At 43.2% G+C, this 21,390-nt stretch overlaps 2 protein-coding genes across 2 annotated transcripts; both read left to right on the top strand.

The window, feature by feature from the left end:
- Positions 1-233: 233 nt before the first annotated feature.
- Positions 234-11,233, top strand: LOC117741146 (extracellular calcium-sensing receptor-like). The gene is made up of 8 exons (XM_034547951.1): positions 234-367; positions 1,016-1,310; positions 1,406-1,695; positions 1,992-2,296; positions 2,981-3,183; positions 3,320-3,541; positions 10,118-10,241; positions 10,329-11,233. Exons 1-8 carry the CDS (start codon positions 261-263, stop codon positions 11,231-11,233), a joined length of 2,451 nt encoding a protein of 816 aa, XP_034403842.1. The 5' UTR covers positions 234-260.
- Positions 11,234-12,634: 1,401 nt separating this feature from the next.
- Positions 12,635-21,114, top strand: LOC117741288 (extracellular calcium-sensing receptor-like). The gene is made up of 8 exons (XM_034548236.1): positions 12,635-12,663; positions 13,119-13,413; positions 13,509-13,798; positions 14,016-14,311; positions 14,984-15,186; positions 15,306-15,527; positions 17,761-17,884; positions 20,210-21,114. The coding sequence occupies exons 1-8, from the start codon at positions 12,635-12,637 to the stop codon at positions 21,112-21,114; spliced, it is 2,364 nt and encodes a 787-aa protein (XP_034404127.1).
- The last annotated feature ends 276 nt before the right edge of the window (positions 21,115-21,390 follow it).

The following is a 21,390-nucleotide window of genomic DNA, read 5'->3' as shown; positions in this document are numbered from 1 at the left end:
TCTGAAAATCTATATAGACCAGTAAAAACACAGTATGCCCACAAGAGGACAGTTGAGGGATGGAGATCTCAGCTCTCTTTATTGGCCTGATCCTGTCGCTGGGTTTGTTTGAGCTGAACTCAGCTCTTGTCTTGAATGGTTCTGTGGATGGTGTCCTATCCTCTGGGCTTACAGAGGATAGGACTGGTGTTGGGGTCAGCACCGAGGGCTCATCTGTGAAATGTGAGCTCCAGGGTACTACTCGTCTACCTGCTTTCTCAATGGATGGTGACTATGTTATTGGTGGTGTTTTCTCCATACATTACAACATGCACACAGTGAAGCATAACTACACCACCATGCCTGATCCACTAAGATGCTCAGGGAGGTTAGTAGGAGGGATTCGCGGAGGCTAAGATAATGTGTATGTACTTTGAATGCCTTAGTATTTGGTCATGAAAAAAAGTATTGTATATATATATATATATATGTAAGTATTATATTCACAAAATAGTAGAACATTGTCAGCCATTTTTTTATTTGTTAACTGAAAACAATTTTAAATATCCAACTATTGTTAATCCATGCATTAAGATTGTGCATGTTATACTGATATTTGTGTTGTGAATTTTTGTTTGAAATCCTATTATGTATTTCCGTTCAAATTAGTGGTTGTGGAAGATGGGGTTAAAATAATGTTATTCTGTGGGGATGGAAAGGTTTATATACTTTTTTAAATAATATAATCCATTATTGTTTGGCAATAAAAAATAAAACATGTTTTATTCAGAAAAGATGAGATAATTGAAGTAGATTTGTGTTGTATTTGTTAATTGAAAACAATATATAACCAAAATGAGTTAACTATTGGCAATCCATGCATTAAGAATATTGTGTTGGATTAGTATCAAATTCAGTTTTCTGATTTTGGGTGTTCAGCTCTCCCTTATGATATATTTATATTAACATTGTGAATTGTCCTCATATGTAGGCCATATTAATACAGTTACTCTGTGTGTTTTTTTTCGTTGTACAGCATTAACTCCCGTGAACTGCGCTTCTCACGCGCAATGATCTTCGCCATCGAGGAGATTAACAACAGCACGGAGCTGCTGCCGGGCATCAAACTCGGTTATCAGATCTACGACTCGTGTGCCTCTGTGCCTGTAGCGGTGCATGTGGCATTCCAGCTGTCAGGCGGCCTGGACCCGGCGTTTTACAGCGGCGACAATTGTTCTCAATCTGGTAAAGTGATGGCCATTGTTGGTGAGTCTGGGTCCACGCCATCCATCAGCATGTCTCGCATCATTGGGCCCTTTAACATTCCTCAAGTAAATATTTTGAATTTCTGAAAACAATGTGTTTAATAGACCAGTGCTGTTTTATGTCCATCCTGTTAATTAATTGCACTGTTGTGTTCATTTAGGTTAGTTACTTTGCCACTTGTGCATGCCTGTCCGATAAGCACCAGTACCCAAGTTTCTTCAGAACGATCCCGAGTGATCAGTTCCAGGCTGACGCGCTGGCAAAGCTGGTAAAACACTTTGGTTGGACTTGGATAGGTGCTATCCGATCCGATTCGGATTATGGAAACAATGGCATGGCGTCGTTCCTAGATGCAGCACACAAAGAGGGGATCTGTGTGGAATATTCTGAATCTTTCTATCGGACCCACCCACGAAGCAGGATCCAGAGAGTAGCCGACATTATCCGCAGGTTTTTAAATTCACTGATTATGTGCTATTGTTCCCACAAATTTTCAACACAAATCCACAACAATGTTCTGTAAAGTATAAGATAGAAGAGTATTTTTGGACCTTGAAGGGAAATTTGAAATTAATAATTTTTTTCTGTCACGTGCATTCATTTCATATTTGCTAATTATCTTTGTTATGAAAATACTTTTGGTCTCAGTGAGACCAACATTAAACTATCTCCTTACATATTTACTAATATTTTGTAATTTATTTTGTTCATATTATTATAATACAATGCACTATTATTTCTCTTAGGTCGACAGCTATTGTTATTGTGGCATTTACATCCCCTGGAGACTTGAGGATTCTGCTGGAAGAGCTGTCGCTCAAGCCCTCTCCACCTCGCCAGTGGATCGGCAGTGAGGCCTGGGTAACTGACCCAGCAATGCTAAGGTTCGGTTTCTGTGCTGGAGCAGTCGGATTTGGCATTGAGCGATCCGTCATCCCAGGTCTGAGAGACTTCCTGCTGGATGTCTCTCCGTCTAAAGTGACTGCCTCTCCAGTGTTTACTGAATTCTGGGAGGATGCATTCAACTGCAGGCTGGAGAAAAGTCAGAAAAGTGGGTTGAAGACACTCACAGTTGGATCTTATCTGTGTTGTGTGTTTTGATATCTGACTGGATAAGCAGCTGCTTGAACAACCCAATCCCTGAGTGATGAAAGGGACATCTAAGTTTATTGAAAAAAAGACATAAAGTGGAAATAAGTTATCTGTGAATAATCTTTCAGGTCAAGTTGAGGCACTGTGCTCTCTTGGAGAAGATGTCAACACTAAAGTCTTGAACACAGCACACACTATATAGACAGTCTTTAGGCCACCAAGCTAAATAAAGAATATCTAATTGTAGTAATCACTCTTTTACAGTTACAGTATATATGTAAATATGTACGTTGGTCTAAATATACTGTTATAGCGACATGAATTTATAGATCATTTATTTGTTTGAAAGACATTTAAACAGGTCAAGTCAGTATTCAATTCAAAGGAAATATTTTTTTTTCCTGACAACATGAGCTGATATACAAAAGGAAACTGCACATATTAAAACAATGAAAAATAGAAAAAGATATGTTGGGAATTGTTATGAAAAATAGGCATGTTTTATTGAATTAGAGATATATATAGATAGTTTCTAAGACACATTTTACAGGTTAAATAAAACTAAAAAAGATTATACATGAGAAAGAATTATATAACTTTTAGGCTAAAAACACCTTCCTGTTTCTTTGTGTGTTTTTTGCAGCAGTTACAGACAAGAATGCGTGTGATGGAACTGAAGACATAGAGACGATCCAGAGTCCGTACACTGACACATCTCAGCTCCGAATCACTAACATGGTGTACAAGGCTGTTTATGCAATAGCACATGCCATTCATAATGCAGTGTGTCAGGAAACATATTCTATAACCCAGTGTGATAAACTCAGCAGCATAGAATCCAAACAGGTCAGTCCAAACAAATATGAGAACACCCCAATGCCCTTTTTTTTGCAATACTGTACCTTTTCCTTAATGAAATATCAATTGTATTATAAATTGTTTAATTTATCACCCTCTCTGTCTTCCCTTACTTCATCCTCAGGTTCTCACTCAGTTGAAACAAGTACATTTTTCCCAAAATGGTTATGATGTGTCATTTGATGCCAACGGGGATCCTGTGGCCACATACGAGCTGATTAACTGGCAAAAAACTGAGAGTGGCAGCATTGAGTTGGTGGCAGTAGGGCACTACGATGCATCACTGCCGGTGGGCCAGGAATTCCAAATAAACAGGAACCTCTCCTGGGTGGAGGGTGGCACACAAGTAGGGAGCCCAAAATTAATATTATAGCATATGCGTTTTTGGTCGAGGCCAGTCCATACTGGCTGTGAAGAGATCTGTTCTCAAGTTACAACATTTTCGGTCTGAAATCCCACTTAATAGTTTCAACAAAAATGTTCCTTTGAGTTGTGGCAGGAATAGTACAACGAAAGGACTTTGCACAAAAAGACTAACTTTGGAAGATAACTGCATGTTTTGTCCAATCCAGACTGCTGAAGCCTCATTTTGTTATGATGTGGTGTGTGCGGAGATGCTCTGGATCCATATCCAGGAGCGCGGAAACCCAGCACCGTTCCTCTGGACCATACCCCTCCCAATCAACGAGGTATTGGTAGCCTCTCCCTCGTCGGCGGACATCCAGAAGAAGGGGGGGGGGGGGGGGGGGGGGGGGGGGGGGGGGGGGGGGGGGGGGGGGGGGGGGGGGGGTTCGGCTGGAGGGCTTAAGGGACTGGAGTGTACAGATTTGAGAAGGGAAACATGAAAAACAGGGTGGATCTTCAAAGATTGCAGGAGCTTGAGTTTCACCGAGACAGGGTTGATAATGGAAACAATGGGGAACGGGCCAATGAATCTCGGGGAGAGATTCTTGGACTCAGTATGTAATTAGATTAGATTAGAAAACTTTATTAATCCCCAGTGGGGAAACTCATTTGTCACTAAACATTCATACAGACAACAATAGACACAGTCCAGAGCACAACAGACTACAAGTAACACACTACAAAACAAACAAAACCAGAAGATACCCCATAAAACATGACCATCAGAAAGATGCTACGTCTAAATCTAAAAACACCTAAAGGTGTTCATTAAAAAATCGAACTACTGCCGGGACAAAGGACCTTCTGAGTCGTTCAGTAGAACACTGAGGCATCCTGAGTCGCTCACTGAATGAACTTCTGAGGCCATTAAAAACACAGTGTAGTGGATGGCCTTCAAAAGAAATGATTGTTTTTAACTTGGCCCTTGTCCTCTTTTGTATAGTGACCTCTAGTGAGCCAGCCTTTCTGATCATCTTATTGATCCTGTTTTTATCATCTGCAGTAATGCCGACCCCCTAGCAGAGCACAGCATAGAAGAGGACACTAGCTAAGATCCCCGGATAAAAAACATGAAGAAGCTTTCTGCTGATGTCAAAGGATCTAAGCTTCCTCAAGAAGAAAAGTCTTGACTGAGCCTTTTTAAAAACAGCATCAGTGTTCTTTTTCCAATTCAATTTACTGTCCAGATGGACCCCAAGATATTTATATGACTGGACAATTTCTATCTGCTGACCCACAATTATCACTGGGGAGACCTCCTCCTTCTTCCTTCTAAAATCAATCACTAGCTCTTTGGTCTTTCCAACATTTATTTTTAAAAAGTTGTCATTACACCAGCTGACAAAGGATTCAACCTCCCGTTTATAGGCCAGGGCATTGCCTCCGGTGAGTAGACCAACCAGAGCAGTGTCATCTGAAAACTTTTGGATGTTACAGGACACATGGCTCTGCCTGTAGTCAGCTGTATAAAGTTAGAATAAAAAGGGGGATAAAACTGTTCCCTGTGGTGCTCCAGTTTTAGTTAAAATAGTGTTTTTATCAAGCCTGACACACTGCGGTCTGGACAAAATATAATCCAAGATCCAGGCAATCGTTGTATTGTGCAGTTTAAAAGTCATACGTTTTTTAGCTAAAAGGTGTGGTTGTATTACATTAAAAGCACTAGAAGTCAAAAAACATGATCCTAACCGAGCTGGCAGTGCTTTCAAGATGGCTATAAATACCGTGTAGCATAACAAGTAGTGCATCGTCTACCCCTAAACCGTTCCTATATGCAAACTGCAAGGGATCCTGGGAGACTGAGACCTGTCTACTCAAGTGACCTAGGACAACCCTTTCAAAACATTTCATTATGTCAGACGTCAGGGCTATCGGTCTCGGGTTGGAAAGACTATGACTCCTCACACTGTTTGTCTTTGGGATAGGAACGAGACAAGATGTTTTCCACATTACTGGAATTTGTGATGAAGACAGAGATAAGGAAAATATGTAATGAAGGACTGAGCACAGCTAGTCAGCACAGACCAGCGTGCATGGATGGACACCATCAGGGCCCGCTGCCTTGTTAATCTTCAGGCGCTTTAGCTGCTGTCGAACCTCCTCAACATTTATTAAAATTGCTGGGCTACAGTCCTCAGGACTACTCAGTGCGAGAGAAGCGCGGATGTTCTCGTGAGATGCAGAAAAATCCAGATCATCGAACCTTGCAAAGAATTGATAAACCTGCACCAGGCAAACTGGGATTATTGGTCCCATAACCAGTAATAGATTTCATTCCGTTCCAAAGGCCCCTTATGTTACTATTGGACATCTGTCCTTCAACCCGGTCCTTATATGAACGTTTACCTTGTTTAATTATATTTGTTAATTAGTTTTTAATTCCTTTTGGGCAATTTTAATCCTGTCTTTATTGTTGCTAAGAAAAGCAGTTTTCTTTTTATTAATAGCTTTAACCTCCCTTGTCACCCAAGGTTTATTATTAGGAAACGTTTTTATTTTTTTTACAGGGAATGATAGTCTCGACACAGTAATTAATATAACTGGTGACTTTGTGAGAGATACTGTCCAGATCATTGTCATACCTCGAGAAACACAGTCCAGTCAGTGAAATCAAAGCACCCTCTTAACGTTTCACATGCGTCCTCTCTGTCCACACACGAGTCTTGGACGTAATCGGCAACCTCCGGATTAAAGGACAATAGCTGGGTGTCAATAAAATCAAATTATGGTCCCATTGTCCAAGAGGGGGGAGCATCTTTGACATAAAATTGTCCTTAATGTTTACATAAAACAAATCAATAGTTGCATAATGCTATGTCCCTGCTAGAAAGCCAGACTTGTTGACCGGGAAGATAGGTTGGGGCAGGTGTCCCACGGCGGTCAGCCAGACGCTTGTTCTGTTCGGAAGACCAAAGTAGAGTGGCGCAAGTCTGTTTCCAGACTCTCCTGCATCACCGATGGTAGCTCTGAGGATGAAAGCCGGAGGAGAGGCTAGCAGTGGCGCCGAGGCTGCGGCAGAATTCCTTCCATACTTGGGAGGTGAACTGGGGACTTGTTGGTCTGTGGTCTCGCGGGCAGACGGGAGCTTCGGAAGGGGAATGAAGTGAGCAGCGTTGGAAAAACGGTCACCCAGGAGGACCACCTCCAGGATCTGGCTGGGTCTGCTGAGCCTCCTCTCCTGTACTGCAGACTCAATCTCCCAGGTGAGGACTCCTAGGATTCAGGCAGGTGGAACAATCGTGTCAGGAGCTGGGTCTATCTCGTCAGAGAAAAACTGACGAGAGAGGGCGTCAGGCTTGACATTCTTACTTTCCGGGCGGTAGGTGATAGAGAAATTAAAAGAGGAGAAAAAGGCGCACGGACAAAGCCTAGAGTCAGTGGCTGAGCATTGGGACAACAATACTCCTATTCCGCCTCGACCATGAACTGGCGTGCCTCGTCTGGTTGGTCAAGGACGGGAGCTGAAGTGAACAGCTCCTTGAGGGTGTTAAATGCCCGGTTGGCCTCGGGGGACCAGGAAAAATTCACCTTTGGGGAAGTAAGGCTGGTTAGGGGTGACGCCGTTTGGCTGAAGTTCCCAATGAACCAACGTTAGAAATTTGCAAAATCGAGGAACTGCTGGAGCTTCTTCAAGATTAAGGGGAGCTGGCCACTCGGAGACAGCTTTAACCTTCTCCGGGTCCTTGCAAATCTGACCCTCCTCAATGAAAAAAACCTAGGAACTGAACGGAGGTGACATGAAACTCACATTTCTCGGCCTTGATGAAGAGCTGGTTTTCCAATGGGCGCTGAAGAACCTGACGGACGTGGAGGTGATGTTCCTGAAGATTTGAGGAGTAAATGAGAATGTTGTTGAGGTAGACAAACACAAACCGGTTGAGGAAGTCCCTGAGCATCGTTCACTAAAGCCTGGAAAACGGCTGGTGCGTTGGCAAGGCCGAAAGGCATGACTAAGTACTCAAAATGTCCCAGGGGAGTGTTGAAAGCAGTCTTCCACTCGTCCCCCTTTCGTATCCGAACAAGGTGGTATGCGGAGGTCCAGTTTGGTAAAGACCGTGGCACCGGGTAGGGATTCGAAAGCTGAGTCGAGCAGGGGTAGAGGGTACATGTAGAGGGTGGTGATCTGGTTTAACCCTCGGAAGTTGATGAATGGACGGAGACTCTTGTCATTCTTGGCCACGAAGAAGAAGCCTGCTCCCACCGGGGAGGATGACGGGCGGATGATTCCGGCAGCGAGGGAGTCGTGATAGAGGACTCCATTGCCACGCGTGCCGGACGGGACAGGTTGTATAATCAACTGGAGGGTAGGGTGGCGCCAGGAAACATTTCAATGGCACAGTCGTAGAGTCGGTGGGGTGGCAGGGAGGACTCGCTCCTTGCTGAACGCCTCGCTGAGATCGGCATACTCTACGGGGACCGAGTGTGAGATCGGTTTCCGAAGCTGGCTTGCCGGTGGGCGAGGTCTGCCAGGAAACAGCGGACTGGAGGCACCTTGAGAGACACGTGGGACTCAAACCAATTATTCTATTTCCTGCCCAGTCAATCTGAGGGTTGTGGTCCCGGAGTCAGGGATGACCCAAAACCAGAGGAGTCTGGGGCATCGAGAAGATATAGAGAGGGATCCCTTGCCGGTGGTTTCCGGACACAAGTAGGGTAATAGGACCGGTCCGGTGAGTGATGTTTGTCAAGGGGGTTCCACCCAGAGCGTTAGCTCGAATGGGGCAATCCAACTCCTCCACGGGAATCCTATGAGTAGAGGCAAAGGAGGAGTCCAAAAAACTCTTTTCCGCTCCGGAGTCAATGAGCGCCAAGAGCGGGAGCGAACCGGACGGTAAGCAGAGCTTAGCCGGAAGAGTGAGACGGGTCTCTGGGCAGGAGAGCTGGGTGGAGTTGCTCACCAGTATTCCCACTACTAGTGATGAGCCCCCCTATAGGGCGCACCGGGCAGAAAGAGATACTGTGACCTGACTCACCGCAGTAAAGGCAGGCACCGGAACGGATTTGGCGCTCTATCTCTCCCTGGGACAGGTGGAAACGACCCAACTGCATGGGTTCATCCCGATCCCCGGAAGAGGAGAGTGCTGGGGATCTGGGCTTTGGCGACATGGGGGAACTGGAGTCCGGTGACTGGAAGTGGTTAAGGGCTGGCGAACCGGTGCAGAGAACCTGGTGCTCCGCTTTCTCCGACGTTCCCGCAACCGAGTATCCAGTCGGATGGAGAGAGCAATCAGGTCCTCCAGCGTCTTGGACTCCTCCAGAATGATAAGCTTGTCCTTTAGAGTGTCTGAAAGGCTGTTGAGGAAGACCCCCTTCAGCGATCTCTCCTCCCAACCGGACTTGGCGGCCAGGATCCGAAAGTAAATGGAATGTTCAGCGGCGCTAGCAGGGCCCTGACACAGGCGGAGAAGGTGTTGAACAGCCTCCTGGGAATACGAAGGATGGTCAAAAGCGCACTTAAACGCGCCCATGAATTGTGTCCAACGGGTTCTGAGTGAACCAGGCCTGGGCCCAGTCGAGACCACGGCCATGTAACAACCCGGTCAGATAGGCCATTTTTGAACTGTCTGGTGCATACGTGCGGGGGACATCTCCGCTCGGAGGGCTTGCTGTGAACTCCTTGGTTTGTGATCGCCATCCGTAGTCTCTGTAGGAGATGATCCTGCTGCAGCTGCTGGATCCATAAGTTGGTCAGTCTGTTCTGTTATAATGTGGTGTGTTCACGGACCCAAATGCAGCGACAGGACAGCAGAGTTATTTCTTAGACCAAGGGTTTATTGCAGGGATGAGAACAAGAAACAAACAACAAGGTTGGGGTGCAGACAGGAAGAGACAATGAACGTATGAAATTGTCAATTAGAGGCACGTACCCACGCTCCGAGAAGTGGCTGATGGTAACGGCGGCAAACTCAGTTAAACGGGAGCGCGCACCTGTGCTCCACTCCGGGCCAGAAGGTGGCCGTTAAACAAACACGTAATCCTGTGGCTGTAAAACGGCAGGCAGGATCGACGGTGTGATGCCCGAGGCTCGACACAGGACATACAAGCCTCACCGCTGATCTCTGTGGAACGAGCGGGAGATCCTCATCTCGCATGTGAAACTCGAGGCTCGACAGAGGCAGGAAGGTAAAAACGAACAGGAAGTCAACCAGGAAAACTCACAGGAACTGACGGGCTACTCACAGGCAAAAAATGCCAGGTTGGCAAACAGGCGGACTGACACCGGAGACCATGATGACCGGAGTATTTATCAGCAGGAGACAATTACGGGAGACGAGAATCAGCTGTGCTCACGAAGAGAGGCACGGCTGTGGGCGGAACTTACAGAAAACATACAGTCTTAGGCAACAATCCTCACAGTGTGACTGTGGATTTCTTCATTGACGAAACACACATACACATATTGACTTGCTAGTATTGTTTTTAGACAGACTTGAAAATAATCTGAACCTATTCTTTAACCCTCAGAGCTTTGAACCACAACTGAATATGTGTGACTTTGTTTGTATCTATGTGCCAGGTGCCTGTGTCAGTGTGCACTGACAGCTGTCCTCCAGGATCTCGAAAAGTGCTGCAGAAAGGAAAACCCATCTGCTGTTATGATTGTATACCTTGTCCTGAGGGGGAGATTAGTAACGCTACAGGTATTGTTTCTCCGAATGCATTACTATTGCACAACATGAAATATTGAGCATGACTGCTAAAAGCCCTCTTTTGTTGTATTTTTTCAGATTCCCCTGATTGTTTCCCTTGCCCCAAGGAATTATGGCCTAATGCAAAGAGAGACACGTGTCTACCAAAGCCTGTAGAGTTTCTTTCCTTCAACGAGGCCCTAGGAATCATCCTGGCTGCATTCTCAGTTGGTGGTGCCTGTCTTGCCATTATAACAGCGACTGTGTTCCACCGTCACAGGACATCCCCGATTGTCAGAGCCAACAACTCTGAGCTGAGCTTCCTGCTGCTCTTCTCTCTGACTCTCTGTTTCTTATGCTCATTAACCTTTATTGGAGCACCCTCTGAGTGGTCCTGTATGCTGCGCCACACAGCGTTTGGGATCACCTTCGTCCTCTGCATCTCTTGTGTTCTTGGAAAAACAATAGTTGTGTTAATGGCATTCAAAGCCACTCTCCCAGGTCGTAATGTTATGAAATGGTTTGGTCCTCCACAGCAAAGGATGACTGTAGTGTCTTTCACTTTTATTCAAGTTATAATATGTACTCTTTGGTTGGTTCTTAGTCCTCCTTTTCCAATGAAAAACCTAATCACATACAAGGAGAGAATCATCCTGGAGTGTGCATTAGGCTCAGCTATTGGGTTCTGGGCGGTGCTCGGGTACATCGGCCTGCTGGCTGTCTTTTGCTTTGTGTTAGCTGTCCAAGCGCGGAAACTACCTGATAATTTTAATGAAGCCAAGCTTATCACCTTCAGCATGCTGATATTCTGTGCAGTCTGGGTCACCTTTATCCCAGCATATGTCAGTTCTCCTGGGAAATTTACGGTGGCTGTGGAGATATTTGCCATTCTTGCCTCCAGTTTTGGACTCATATTCTGTATATTTGCTCCAAAGTGTTTCATCATCTTGTTTAAGCCAGAGAAAAACAACAAGAAATATTTAATGGACAAAGGTAAATCTTAAGACATAAAGTTTGGAGAAAACTAATACGGCAATTGAAGGGACTTTAAATACAAATACCTAAGCCACTGAGGACAAAGAGGAAGAACTTGTTTCACATGTATGTTCTTGGCTAAAGATAAACCAGCTTTTAGTTGGTAGTTTGACATACATGCTTACTGGCATAATGTAAATAGCAGCATTGTCCATATTAAATTTGTTTCAATTCATCATATTCAGAATCTAAGCACGCCAGCCATGCTCTTACTCCAACACGTTGACATAAAGTCAAAGAACTGTTCTCTCATTCTCATCACCTGTAGCCTACCTATACGTCCACTTCATAAATGAATGCTCCAATCTGTGTTCAATGTCATAACTGAATGTATTTACTCACTCTGTGTTTTCAGTAAGGATACAATAAAGACAAAAAACTACATTATGGCTCCAACAGCAACATTTACTATATGTCATGATGTGCACATTGAGTCTTGATCTTTATCTAAATATTTACGTTTTTTAAAATTTTATTCGTAACTCATTAATATATCTGTGTTTGCAGCATTGTGTGATTGAACCAAACAAACAACTTATTAGTGGTGTACATTTGTTACTGTTATATGAGCTAAACATAGAAAAAAGGTATAAGAGTATGACTTAATTAAGAAGATATTTAGTGTTTCCAATGGTAACTTTAAGAGAAAAGAGACATGGACAGTCCAGATTATATTGTACTAAAAGCTCATATAAATGACTTGTCCAAGAGTTAATCAAAGACCACTGGTAAAGAGCATCCTCCCTCTGACGTACAGTAATTCATTATATTTCTCTTTTACTGTTTTAATAAATGTTCTCAATTTTTTTTAAATCTTGTTTTCTTTTGCATTATGTTTTGATGGTTTTATATGAAGCACGTTGAATTGCCTTGTTGTTGAAGCGTGCTATACAAATACACGTGCCTTGCCTCAGTAAAGATAATATTCTACATGCAGCCCACAGAAAACAGTTAATCAAAGACCACTGGGTAAGAGCATCCTCTCTCTGACATACAGTAAGCTGACGTACAGTAGGAGGGAAGCTTCAGTCTGAAAATCTATATAGACCAGTACAAACACAGTATGCCCACAAGAGGATAGTTGAGGGATGGAGATCTCAGCTCTCTTTATTGGCCTGATCCTGTCGCTGGGTTTGTTTGAGCTGAACTCAGCTCTTGTCTTGAATGGTTCTGTGGATGGTGTGAAACAAAGGGCTGGGCTTACAGAGGATAGGACTGGTGTTGGGGTCAGCACCGAGGCCTCATCTGTGAAATGTGAGCTCCAGGGTACTATTCGTCTACCTGCTTTCTCAATGGATGGTGACTATGTTATTGGTGGTGTTTTGTCCTTACACCACTATGCACACATAGTGAAGCATAACTACACCACCATGCCTGATTCACTAAGATGCTCAGGGAGGTTAGTAAGAGGGAGATGTGGGGGTTAAAATAATGTTACTCTGTGGGGATGGAAAGGTTTTAAATTGTACGTTGTGCTTATAATAATTTTACAAAGCCATTTTACAAAAACACATTATTTCACATAAAGTGCTTGAACAGTATTTGGCAATATAATTGAAGAATGTTCATTTAAAACAATTGTAGTAAGTACAAATAAAATCAATCATTAAATCGTATTCAACAAGATAAGCACAAAGCAAGAATTTAAATTGAGTTGACTATTGCAAAAACATTTGTGGGATTTTTGGATTGATATCTAATACTGTGTTTTGAATGTTGGTGTTTAGGCAACTTTTTGATGTAATTGTGGATCACAGATGCAGTGCAGCTGTCCTCAATTATGTATATCCATAGTGAATTGACCTCATCATATGTAGACCATATTAATACAGTGACACGAGTGTCTGTGTGCAGCATTGATACCCGTGAACTGCGCTTCTCACGTGCAATGATCTTCGCCATCGAGGAGATTAACAACAGCACGGAGCTGCTGCCGGGCATCAGACTCGGTTATCAGATCTACGACTCGTGTGCCTCTGTGCCTGTAGCGGTGCATGTGGCATTCCAGCTGTCAGGCGGCCTGGACCCGGTGTTTTACAGCGGCGACAATTGTTCTCAATCTGGTAAAGTGATGGCCATTGTTGGTGAGTCTGGGTCCACGCCATCCATCAGCATGTCTCGCATCATTGGGCCCTTTAACATTCCTCAAGTAAATATTTTGAATTTCTGAAAACAATGTGTTTAATAGACCAGTGTTGTTTTATGTCCATCCTGTTAAATAATTGCACTGTTGTGTTCAATTAGGTCAGTCACTTTGCCACTTGTGCATGCCTGTCCGATAAGCAGCAGTACCCAAGTTTCTTCAGAACGATCCCAAGTGATCAGTTCCAGGCTGACGCGCTGGCAAAGCTGGTAAAACACTTTGGTTGGACTTGGATAGGTGCTATCCGATCCGATTCGGATTATGGAAACAATGGCATGGCGTCGTTCCTAGATGCAGCACACAAAGAGGGGATCTGTGTGGAATATTCAGAATCCTTTTATCGGACCCACCCAAAAAGCAGGATCCAGAGAGTAGCCGACATTATCCGCAGGTTTTTACATTCACTGATTGTGTATCTTTTTGTTCATTTATCTCTTGTAAAGGGCACATTACGGATGTTGTTATATAGTCAGTGGAGCAATACTGAACATTAACACACTAACAATTAAAGTATCTCTTATGTGTTTGTTTTAATTATCTTCATACATAATTAAAACCAGTTATTTTGTTCATATTATTATAATACAATGCACTATTATTTATCTTAGGTCAACAGCTATTGTTATTGTGGCATTTACAACATCTGGAGACTTGAGGATTCTGCTGGAAGAGCTGTCGCTCAAGCCCTCTCCACCTCGCCAGTGGATCGGCAGTGAGGCCTGGGTAACTGACCCAGCAATGCTAAGGTTCGGTTTCTGTGCTGGAGCAGTCGGATTTGGCATTGAGCCATCTGTCATCCCAGGCCTGAGAGACTTCCTGCTGGATCTCTCTCCTTCTAAAGTGTCTGCCTCTCCAGTGCTTACGGAGTTCTGGGAGGATGTATTCAACTGTAGGCTGGAGAAAAGTGGGTTGAATTTATTACATAAAAGACACTCACAGTTGAGTCTATGCGTGTGTTCTGTTATTGTTTCACAGTCCACTTGAAAGTGTTTGTGTTAAAATGTCCAAAGGTGCTTTTACGCCAACCCCTAGATTAATATGGAATCTATACATATTGAACATGTTATGGATTCAGAGCGCATCTCTGAATGATCTCTGTTTTTCTGGTTTGTATGAACTTGGCTGCAGTAGTTTCACCATGTCAACACTGAAGCCCTCAACACAAGCACATTTACATTACATTACATTTACCACCAAGCTAAATGAAGTAAAAACTGTTTTACTTAGCCCACTAGCTTATATCCGTTACTGTTTATATAAGTATAATAAAACACATTCACACAGATCTTGTCAAATTCATTTAAAGGAAAATACATTATTTGTTTTTTATACAGTTGACTAATTGTCTGATAACTGAGATTGTAGATACAAGTAAAAATAAAAATCAGATCCCAGATACAATCTAAAAGAGCAATTATGATTTAAAGCAATGTCTGTAAAAGAGTGCTTTGAGATATAGGCATATTTGGCAGGTTAAATAAAACTACGAAACAAAATAGAAAAACACATTCAGATATAATATAATATTGTCAATGCTGAAAAATATATATTTTTGTCTTTGTGTTTTTTAACACAGCAGCCACAGACAAGAATGCGTGTGATGGAACTGAAGACATAGAGACGATCCAGAGCCCGTACACTGACACATCTCAGCTCCGAATCACTAACATGGTGTACAAGGCTGTTTATGCAATAGCACATGCCATTCATAATGCAGTATGTCAGGAAACATATGCTATAGCTAAAATTGAAAAAGTCTCCAGCATTCAGTCCAAACAGGTCAGTCCAAACAAATATGTAAATGTTTCACTCTTATATATTTTTTTATTATACCTTTATCTTATCTTCCATTGCTTCAAATCTCTCTTTCATTGTCTTATTTTACTTCATCCTCACAGGTTCTTACTCAGCTGAAAAAATTAAATTTTTCCCAAAATGGTTATAATGTGTCATTTGATGCCAACGGGGATCCTGTGGCCACATATGAACTGGTTAACTGGCAAAAAAGTGAGAGTGGCAGCATTGAGTTGGTGGCAGTAGGGCACTACGATGCATCACTGCCGGTGGGCCAGGAACTCCGTATCAACAGGAACCTCACCTGGGTGGAGGGTGGCACAAAAGTAGGGAGCGCAATTTTTTACATATTTAAATTTGAACTTAGATATTAAACGCTATATGTGACCACGTCACTGCAATTGTTACTCCTGTACATAACGGCAGTGAACAGATCCATCCTGAATGCGATTACAATATAATGAATAATGTAGGCTTCTTTTTTATTTTAAATCTTTTCTCGAAAATTCCTCCTTTATACTTTCCAAGAAAGAGTTCCCTTGCTGATCCACGGCAGAGAGATAATAACCCAAGTACAGAATTTCTGCTCAAAAGATTAACTTTTAAAGACAACACATTTTATAAAATTGTAATCATAGTTTTATATGGAAAGGTGAAGCCCTTTACTGGTCTCTATGGGTTATACTCTCCCCAAATCACGAGCGCACATTCGTCCACTTATCATTTGTATGAACGTAGCTGACTAATCAGGACATGCATACCCAAATACATGCAGACCCACACTATACAAGGGAGCACACACTACCTTCTGCTGTCTTCAGCAAGAGGCCTTCAATCTAGGGTTACAATATCATAACCTTTCTTCTAACTCACGCCATGTTGCCACATAGCATTGACCCAGCCACATTGATCCACCTACTTCTTTATAATCCAGGCTATCACAGCAGAGAAGTAGAGAGCCTCAGGCAAGCCAGGTAGTACATAACTGAATTGGTTGGAGCTATGGCATAACCCTGCAGGGGTTAACAGACAAGCAGCACCCTTCACATTACATTCTGACATCGAGTGTCCACGAACAACCGTTCCCAAAGTACACAAATAGATATTCAGTACAGCCGATGGGGTCTGTGGGTTCAACATAACATACTAACGCACAAACAGGGCAAAGCAGATGCAATTTAGCTTCCCTGTCCCCCGCATTGGGTAGAAGAGAAAAGGCATCAAACTGCATAAACCTCAAACTGAAAGAACTCCTTAAGTTCTTGGGAAGGTATTCTACACCAAGGCCTCAAGCACCAATTGCAGTTCCTATTGTGGGGAGGAGGCACGCATCACCAGGCATTGTCTCCCGACACCTTGCAAGAAACTCTACAAGAGAGTGTAGCCAAAGTTCGTGACGGGAAGAAACGGCTGCAACATAAACCTAAATAGTGGCAGGAGACAAGTACCATATCCACCAAACACTGCAACAATGAGGGAATATAACTAAATGTACAGGACATGGGATCTAACATTCTTCCCTCACAACAACGTTGGAACCCTGACCACTTTGCTCGGTAACATGCTACGGTGGATCTTGTTCTTGCTGCCTGGATGGATTGCACAACCTGAGGATGGCCCAGAGTAGGCAGTGCATCCATTGACCTCCTCAGAGAGAGCCTCCAAGAACCAGGGTACATTTCAGGGCAGGGACACCATCATCTGAGTAATTTCTGTATACAACAATTCAATGCAACGACCTGAAGCTAGAAGAATGACCGGCAACTGCTTCCAACTCACTCTCTCCAACAAGGGAAGGGTAAGATGGAGTGTCGGGGAGGCGTAAATCAGTCCAGCTCCAGGGGTGGATTGTCCTGCGGTGCGAGGGAGAACCATAGCAGGCAGTAGGTGTTAACAGATCCCCTTCCTGCCTGTTTGTGGAAGCCACCGGGGTGCTGTTGTTGGGCCTCATCAACACATGCCTTTCCCTTATCAGGGGCCTAAAGTGTTGATAAACCAGGAACGTTGCCTGTAGCTGGAGAAGGTTGATGTGTTGGTCATCCACACATCAGTTACCACTCTATCAGACAAGTCCCCCGCAACACGTAACTAAGGGGGGAATGGAAATCAATTCTGCTGCAGGCAGTCGGTTCTATACTGTGAGGTCAACACATTTTTGCGTTGGCATGTGCACATTTTCAGTGGTCTAATGTGTGCTCGTGATTGGAGGAGAGTATTACCTGTTGAATCCAGTAGAGGGCGGAGCCTGTGTGAGTTAGATCAACAAATGTAAACATCTGTGTGACAACACTATTTGTCCTACTTACACTGATTAATCATGACTTTAGCTTCAGCTGAACTTAATTCCTTTTTACAAAAAAAATGTGGATTGTGTCCCCTAACAGTTACATTTAAATACATTTGGAGGGGCAACAGTGAACAATAACACATTCACTACACATGTTGGCATGGGATTAATGATTTAAGAAGGACTTAAAAAAAATAATTTGAATTTCTTTAATCCTCAGAGCTTTGAAGCACAACTGAATATGTGTGACTTTGTTTGTATCTATGTGCCAGGTGCCTGTGTCAGTGTGCACTGACAGCTGTCCTCCAGGATCTCGTAAAGTGCTGCAGAAAGGAAATCCAATCTGCTGTTTTGATTGTTTACCGTGTCCTGAGGGAGAGATTAGCAATGCTACAGGTATTGTTTTTCCTACTGTAGTTTAGACAGACGCTGGCACATTTTTGCGGCCACTCCATTCCTGATTAAATGCTTTAACACTTTAACGGAGCAGCCAGAGTTGTCCTGTAAATCTGCAGGTACATGCTATTATCCCCCTTGTCTGCTCACCCATCACATCACCCATGTCCACTAAAACCTCTACTGGCTCCATGTCCCACAGCAGATCTAATTCAAAGTCCTTCTCCTCAGTCACAAAGACATCCATAACCAGGCCCCCTCTTACCTCCCCGGACTGCCTCACCACCACACTTGTTTCGACAGTCTCAGCTCCTCTAATGCCAACCTCATGTCTACACCACTCAGGACCAAACGGCAGCTACAGAGAGTTCTCCATAGCTGTCCCTTCTTCTGGCGCAACACATCTGAAAATCTCAGAACAAAACTCCCTTTTTTTAATGAGTGATTAATGTTGTGTGTTGTATATGTGTTGTGCGTTATTAGGGTTCGAGTGACTGACGAAGTCAGTCCGAGAGGACCCTATTGAGTTTGTTAGGGTGAACATTGAGCGCATTTTGGGGTATTTGTGGGTGAAGAAAACCGCTCAAATTTGGCACGCTTGCCATTTTGAATTTTGTGAAAAATACATAATTCACTTTCTTAACTATATGCTTGATCCAAATTAACAAAAACCTGGTATTAATCAAATCATTGAAGCCAGATTACGTAGAATATGTGAACCGTTTTTTTATATATTATTGTGGTAAGGATCTATGGCCCAATGAACATTTTAGGGGCGTGTCTTGTTTTTCAATGCTCATAGCGTCAACACTATTGGGACTAATCACTTTGAAACATTTTTCCTAAGTGCGCATGGCATGCATTAACTTGCAAAAGAAATCTTGTGCGATTTGAAGACTAGGTGGCGCAACAATAATTCGCCGAAGTTGGCCGTTTTTCGCGTTTTTCACTTGTTTTTGGCACTTTTCGCCCACTCTCACCCACTCTCACTTGTTGTTAAAAATATTCCTATAAAATCCCACTTTCTGTGCTTTGTTATGCTAGAGACTGTTGCTTTAACTAAACCAATCTTTCCAAAGATAATCATGCATGATGCCAGTAAAGCCCTGAACACATTTCCAAGAAAGAACATTCGAAATTGTCATTGGAACACCAACTAAAAAAAGTTTTAGACCAGAATATATATATAATATATATATGAAATATATATATTTTAAATACATATTTGTTTTAAATATAAACTATATATTTATAGACACAATATATAAATAATTATATCTAAAAATTCATCAGATTCACATGAAAATTACACAACATGGTCTAGACTTCACGTAGAGACACATGATGCATGTATATGTTCACATTCTCAAAGCGCCCCTACTGGCCAAAACAAATTAGCCTAAAATGCATCAGATTCACATGTAATTTACACAACGTGGTCTATACTTCATGTAGAGACACATGGTGCATGTATTTGTTCACATTCTTAAAGTGCCACCTAGTGGCTCAACTGGACTTGCTCTTATCTGCCTCAAACTTGTCGTGCTTGTTACATGTCACGGCCTGAGGATATTGACAAGCTTAATTTCAGTCATAGTCAAATCGCCACCCACTGGCTCAACTGGACTTGCTCGAATCTGCCCCAAACTTGTTGTGCTTGTTACAAGTCACGGCCTGAGGATATCGACAAGCATAATTTCAGTCATAGTCAAAGCACCACCCGCTGGCTCAACTGGACTTGCTCGAATCTGCCCCAAACTTGTCAGGCTTGTTACATGTCACGGCCTGAGGATATCGACAAGCTTAATTTCACTCATATTTGAAACGCCACCTAGTGGCTCAACTGGACTTGCTCTAATCTGGCCTAAACTTGTCGTGCTTGTTACAAGTCACGGCCTGAGGATATTGACAAGTCTAATTTCAGTCATAGTCAGAGAGCCATCTGCTGGCTCAACTAGACTTGCTCGAATCTGGCCCAAACTCGTCGTGCTCGTTACAAGTCGCGGCCTGAGGATATCGAGGAGCTTATATTCACTTGTTGTCGACGCGCCACCTACTGGCGAAAGAATATCGAGGTTAGGCGACAAACGGTAAAACGCACGATCGGCGGCCCCGCGTTCTCAGCCGAGCGGGTCGGCGGCCTACCGCCGCCCCCGACCAGCGCTGGTGAGCGAATTTTATATTATCATTTTAACTTGTGTAAAATGTCTTCAAGTACTTTAAAAAGCACTCTATAAATAAACTGTATTATTATTATTATCTTCTATTGAACAACATCAAATATTGAGCACAACTGCTAAAGCCCTCTTGTTTTAATTTTTTCAGATTCCCCTGATTGTTTCCCTTGCCCAAAGGAATTTTGGCCGGATGCTAAGAGACACACTTGTCTCCCCAAGCCTGTAGAGTTTCTTTCCTTCAACGAGGCCCTAGGAATCATCCTGGCTGCATTCTCAGTTGGTGGTGCCTGTCTTGCCATTATAACAGCGGCTGTTTTCCACCGTCACAGGACATCCCCGATTGTCAGAGCCAACAACTCTGAGCTGAGCTTCCTGCTGCTCTTCTCTCTGACTCTCTGTTTCTTGTGCTCATTAACCTTTATTGGAGCACCCTCTGAGTGGTCCTGCATGCTGCGCCACACAGCGTTTGGGATCACCTTCGTCCTCTGCATCTCTTGTGTTCTTGGAAAAACAATAGTTGTGTTAATGGCATTCAAAGCCACTCTCCCAGGTCGTAATGTTATGAAATGGTTTGGTCCTCCACAGCAAAGGATGACTGTAGTGTCTTTCACTTTTATTCAAGTTATAATATGTACTCTTTGGTTGGTTCTTAGTCCTCCTTTTCCAAGGAAAAACCTAACCACATACAAGGAGAGAATCATCCTGGAGTGTGCATTAGGCTCAGCTATTGGGTTCTGGGCGGTGCTCGGGTACATCGGCCTGCTGGCTGTCTTTTGCTTTGTGTTAGCTGTCCTAGCGCGGAAACTACCTGATAATTTTAATGAAGCCAAGCTTATCACCTTCAGCATGCTGATATTCTGTGCAGTCTGGGTCACCTTTATCCCAGCATATGTCAGTTCTCCTGGGAAATTTACGGTGGCTGTTGAGATATTTGCCATTCTTGCCTCCAGTTTTGGACTCATATTCTGTATATTTGCTCCAAAGTGTTTCATCATCTTGTTTAAGCCAGAGAAAAACACCAAGAAATATTTAATGGACAAAGGTAAATCTTAAGACATAAAGTTTGGAAAAAACTAAGACGGCAATTGAAGGGACTTATACAAATACCTAAGCCACAGAGGACAAAGAGGAAGAACTTGTTTAACATGTGTGCTCTTGGCTAAAGATAAACCAGCTTTTAGTTAGTTAGTAGTTTGATATACATGCTCACTGGCATAATGTATATAGCAACATTGTCCATATAAACTTTGTTTCAATTCATCATATTCAGAATCTAAGCACGCCAGCCATGCTCTTACTCCAACACGTTGTCAAAGAACTGTTCTACAG

The sequence above is a fragment of the Cyclopterus lumpus genome, chromosome 13, assembly GCF_009769545.1.
Source record: "Cyclopterus lumpus isolate fCycLum1 chromosome 13, fCycLum1.pri, whole genome shotgun sequence".
Taxonomy (NCBI): Eukaryota; Metazoa; Chordata; class Actinopteri; order Perciformes; family Cyclopteridae; genus Cyclopterus; species Cyclopterus lumpus.
Note: the sequence above shows the minus strand (reverse complement) of the source record. Positions and strands in the feature narration are given on the sequence as shown.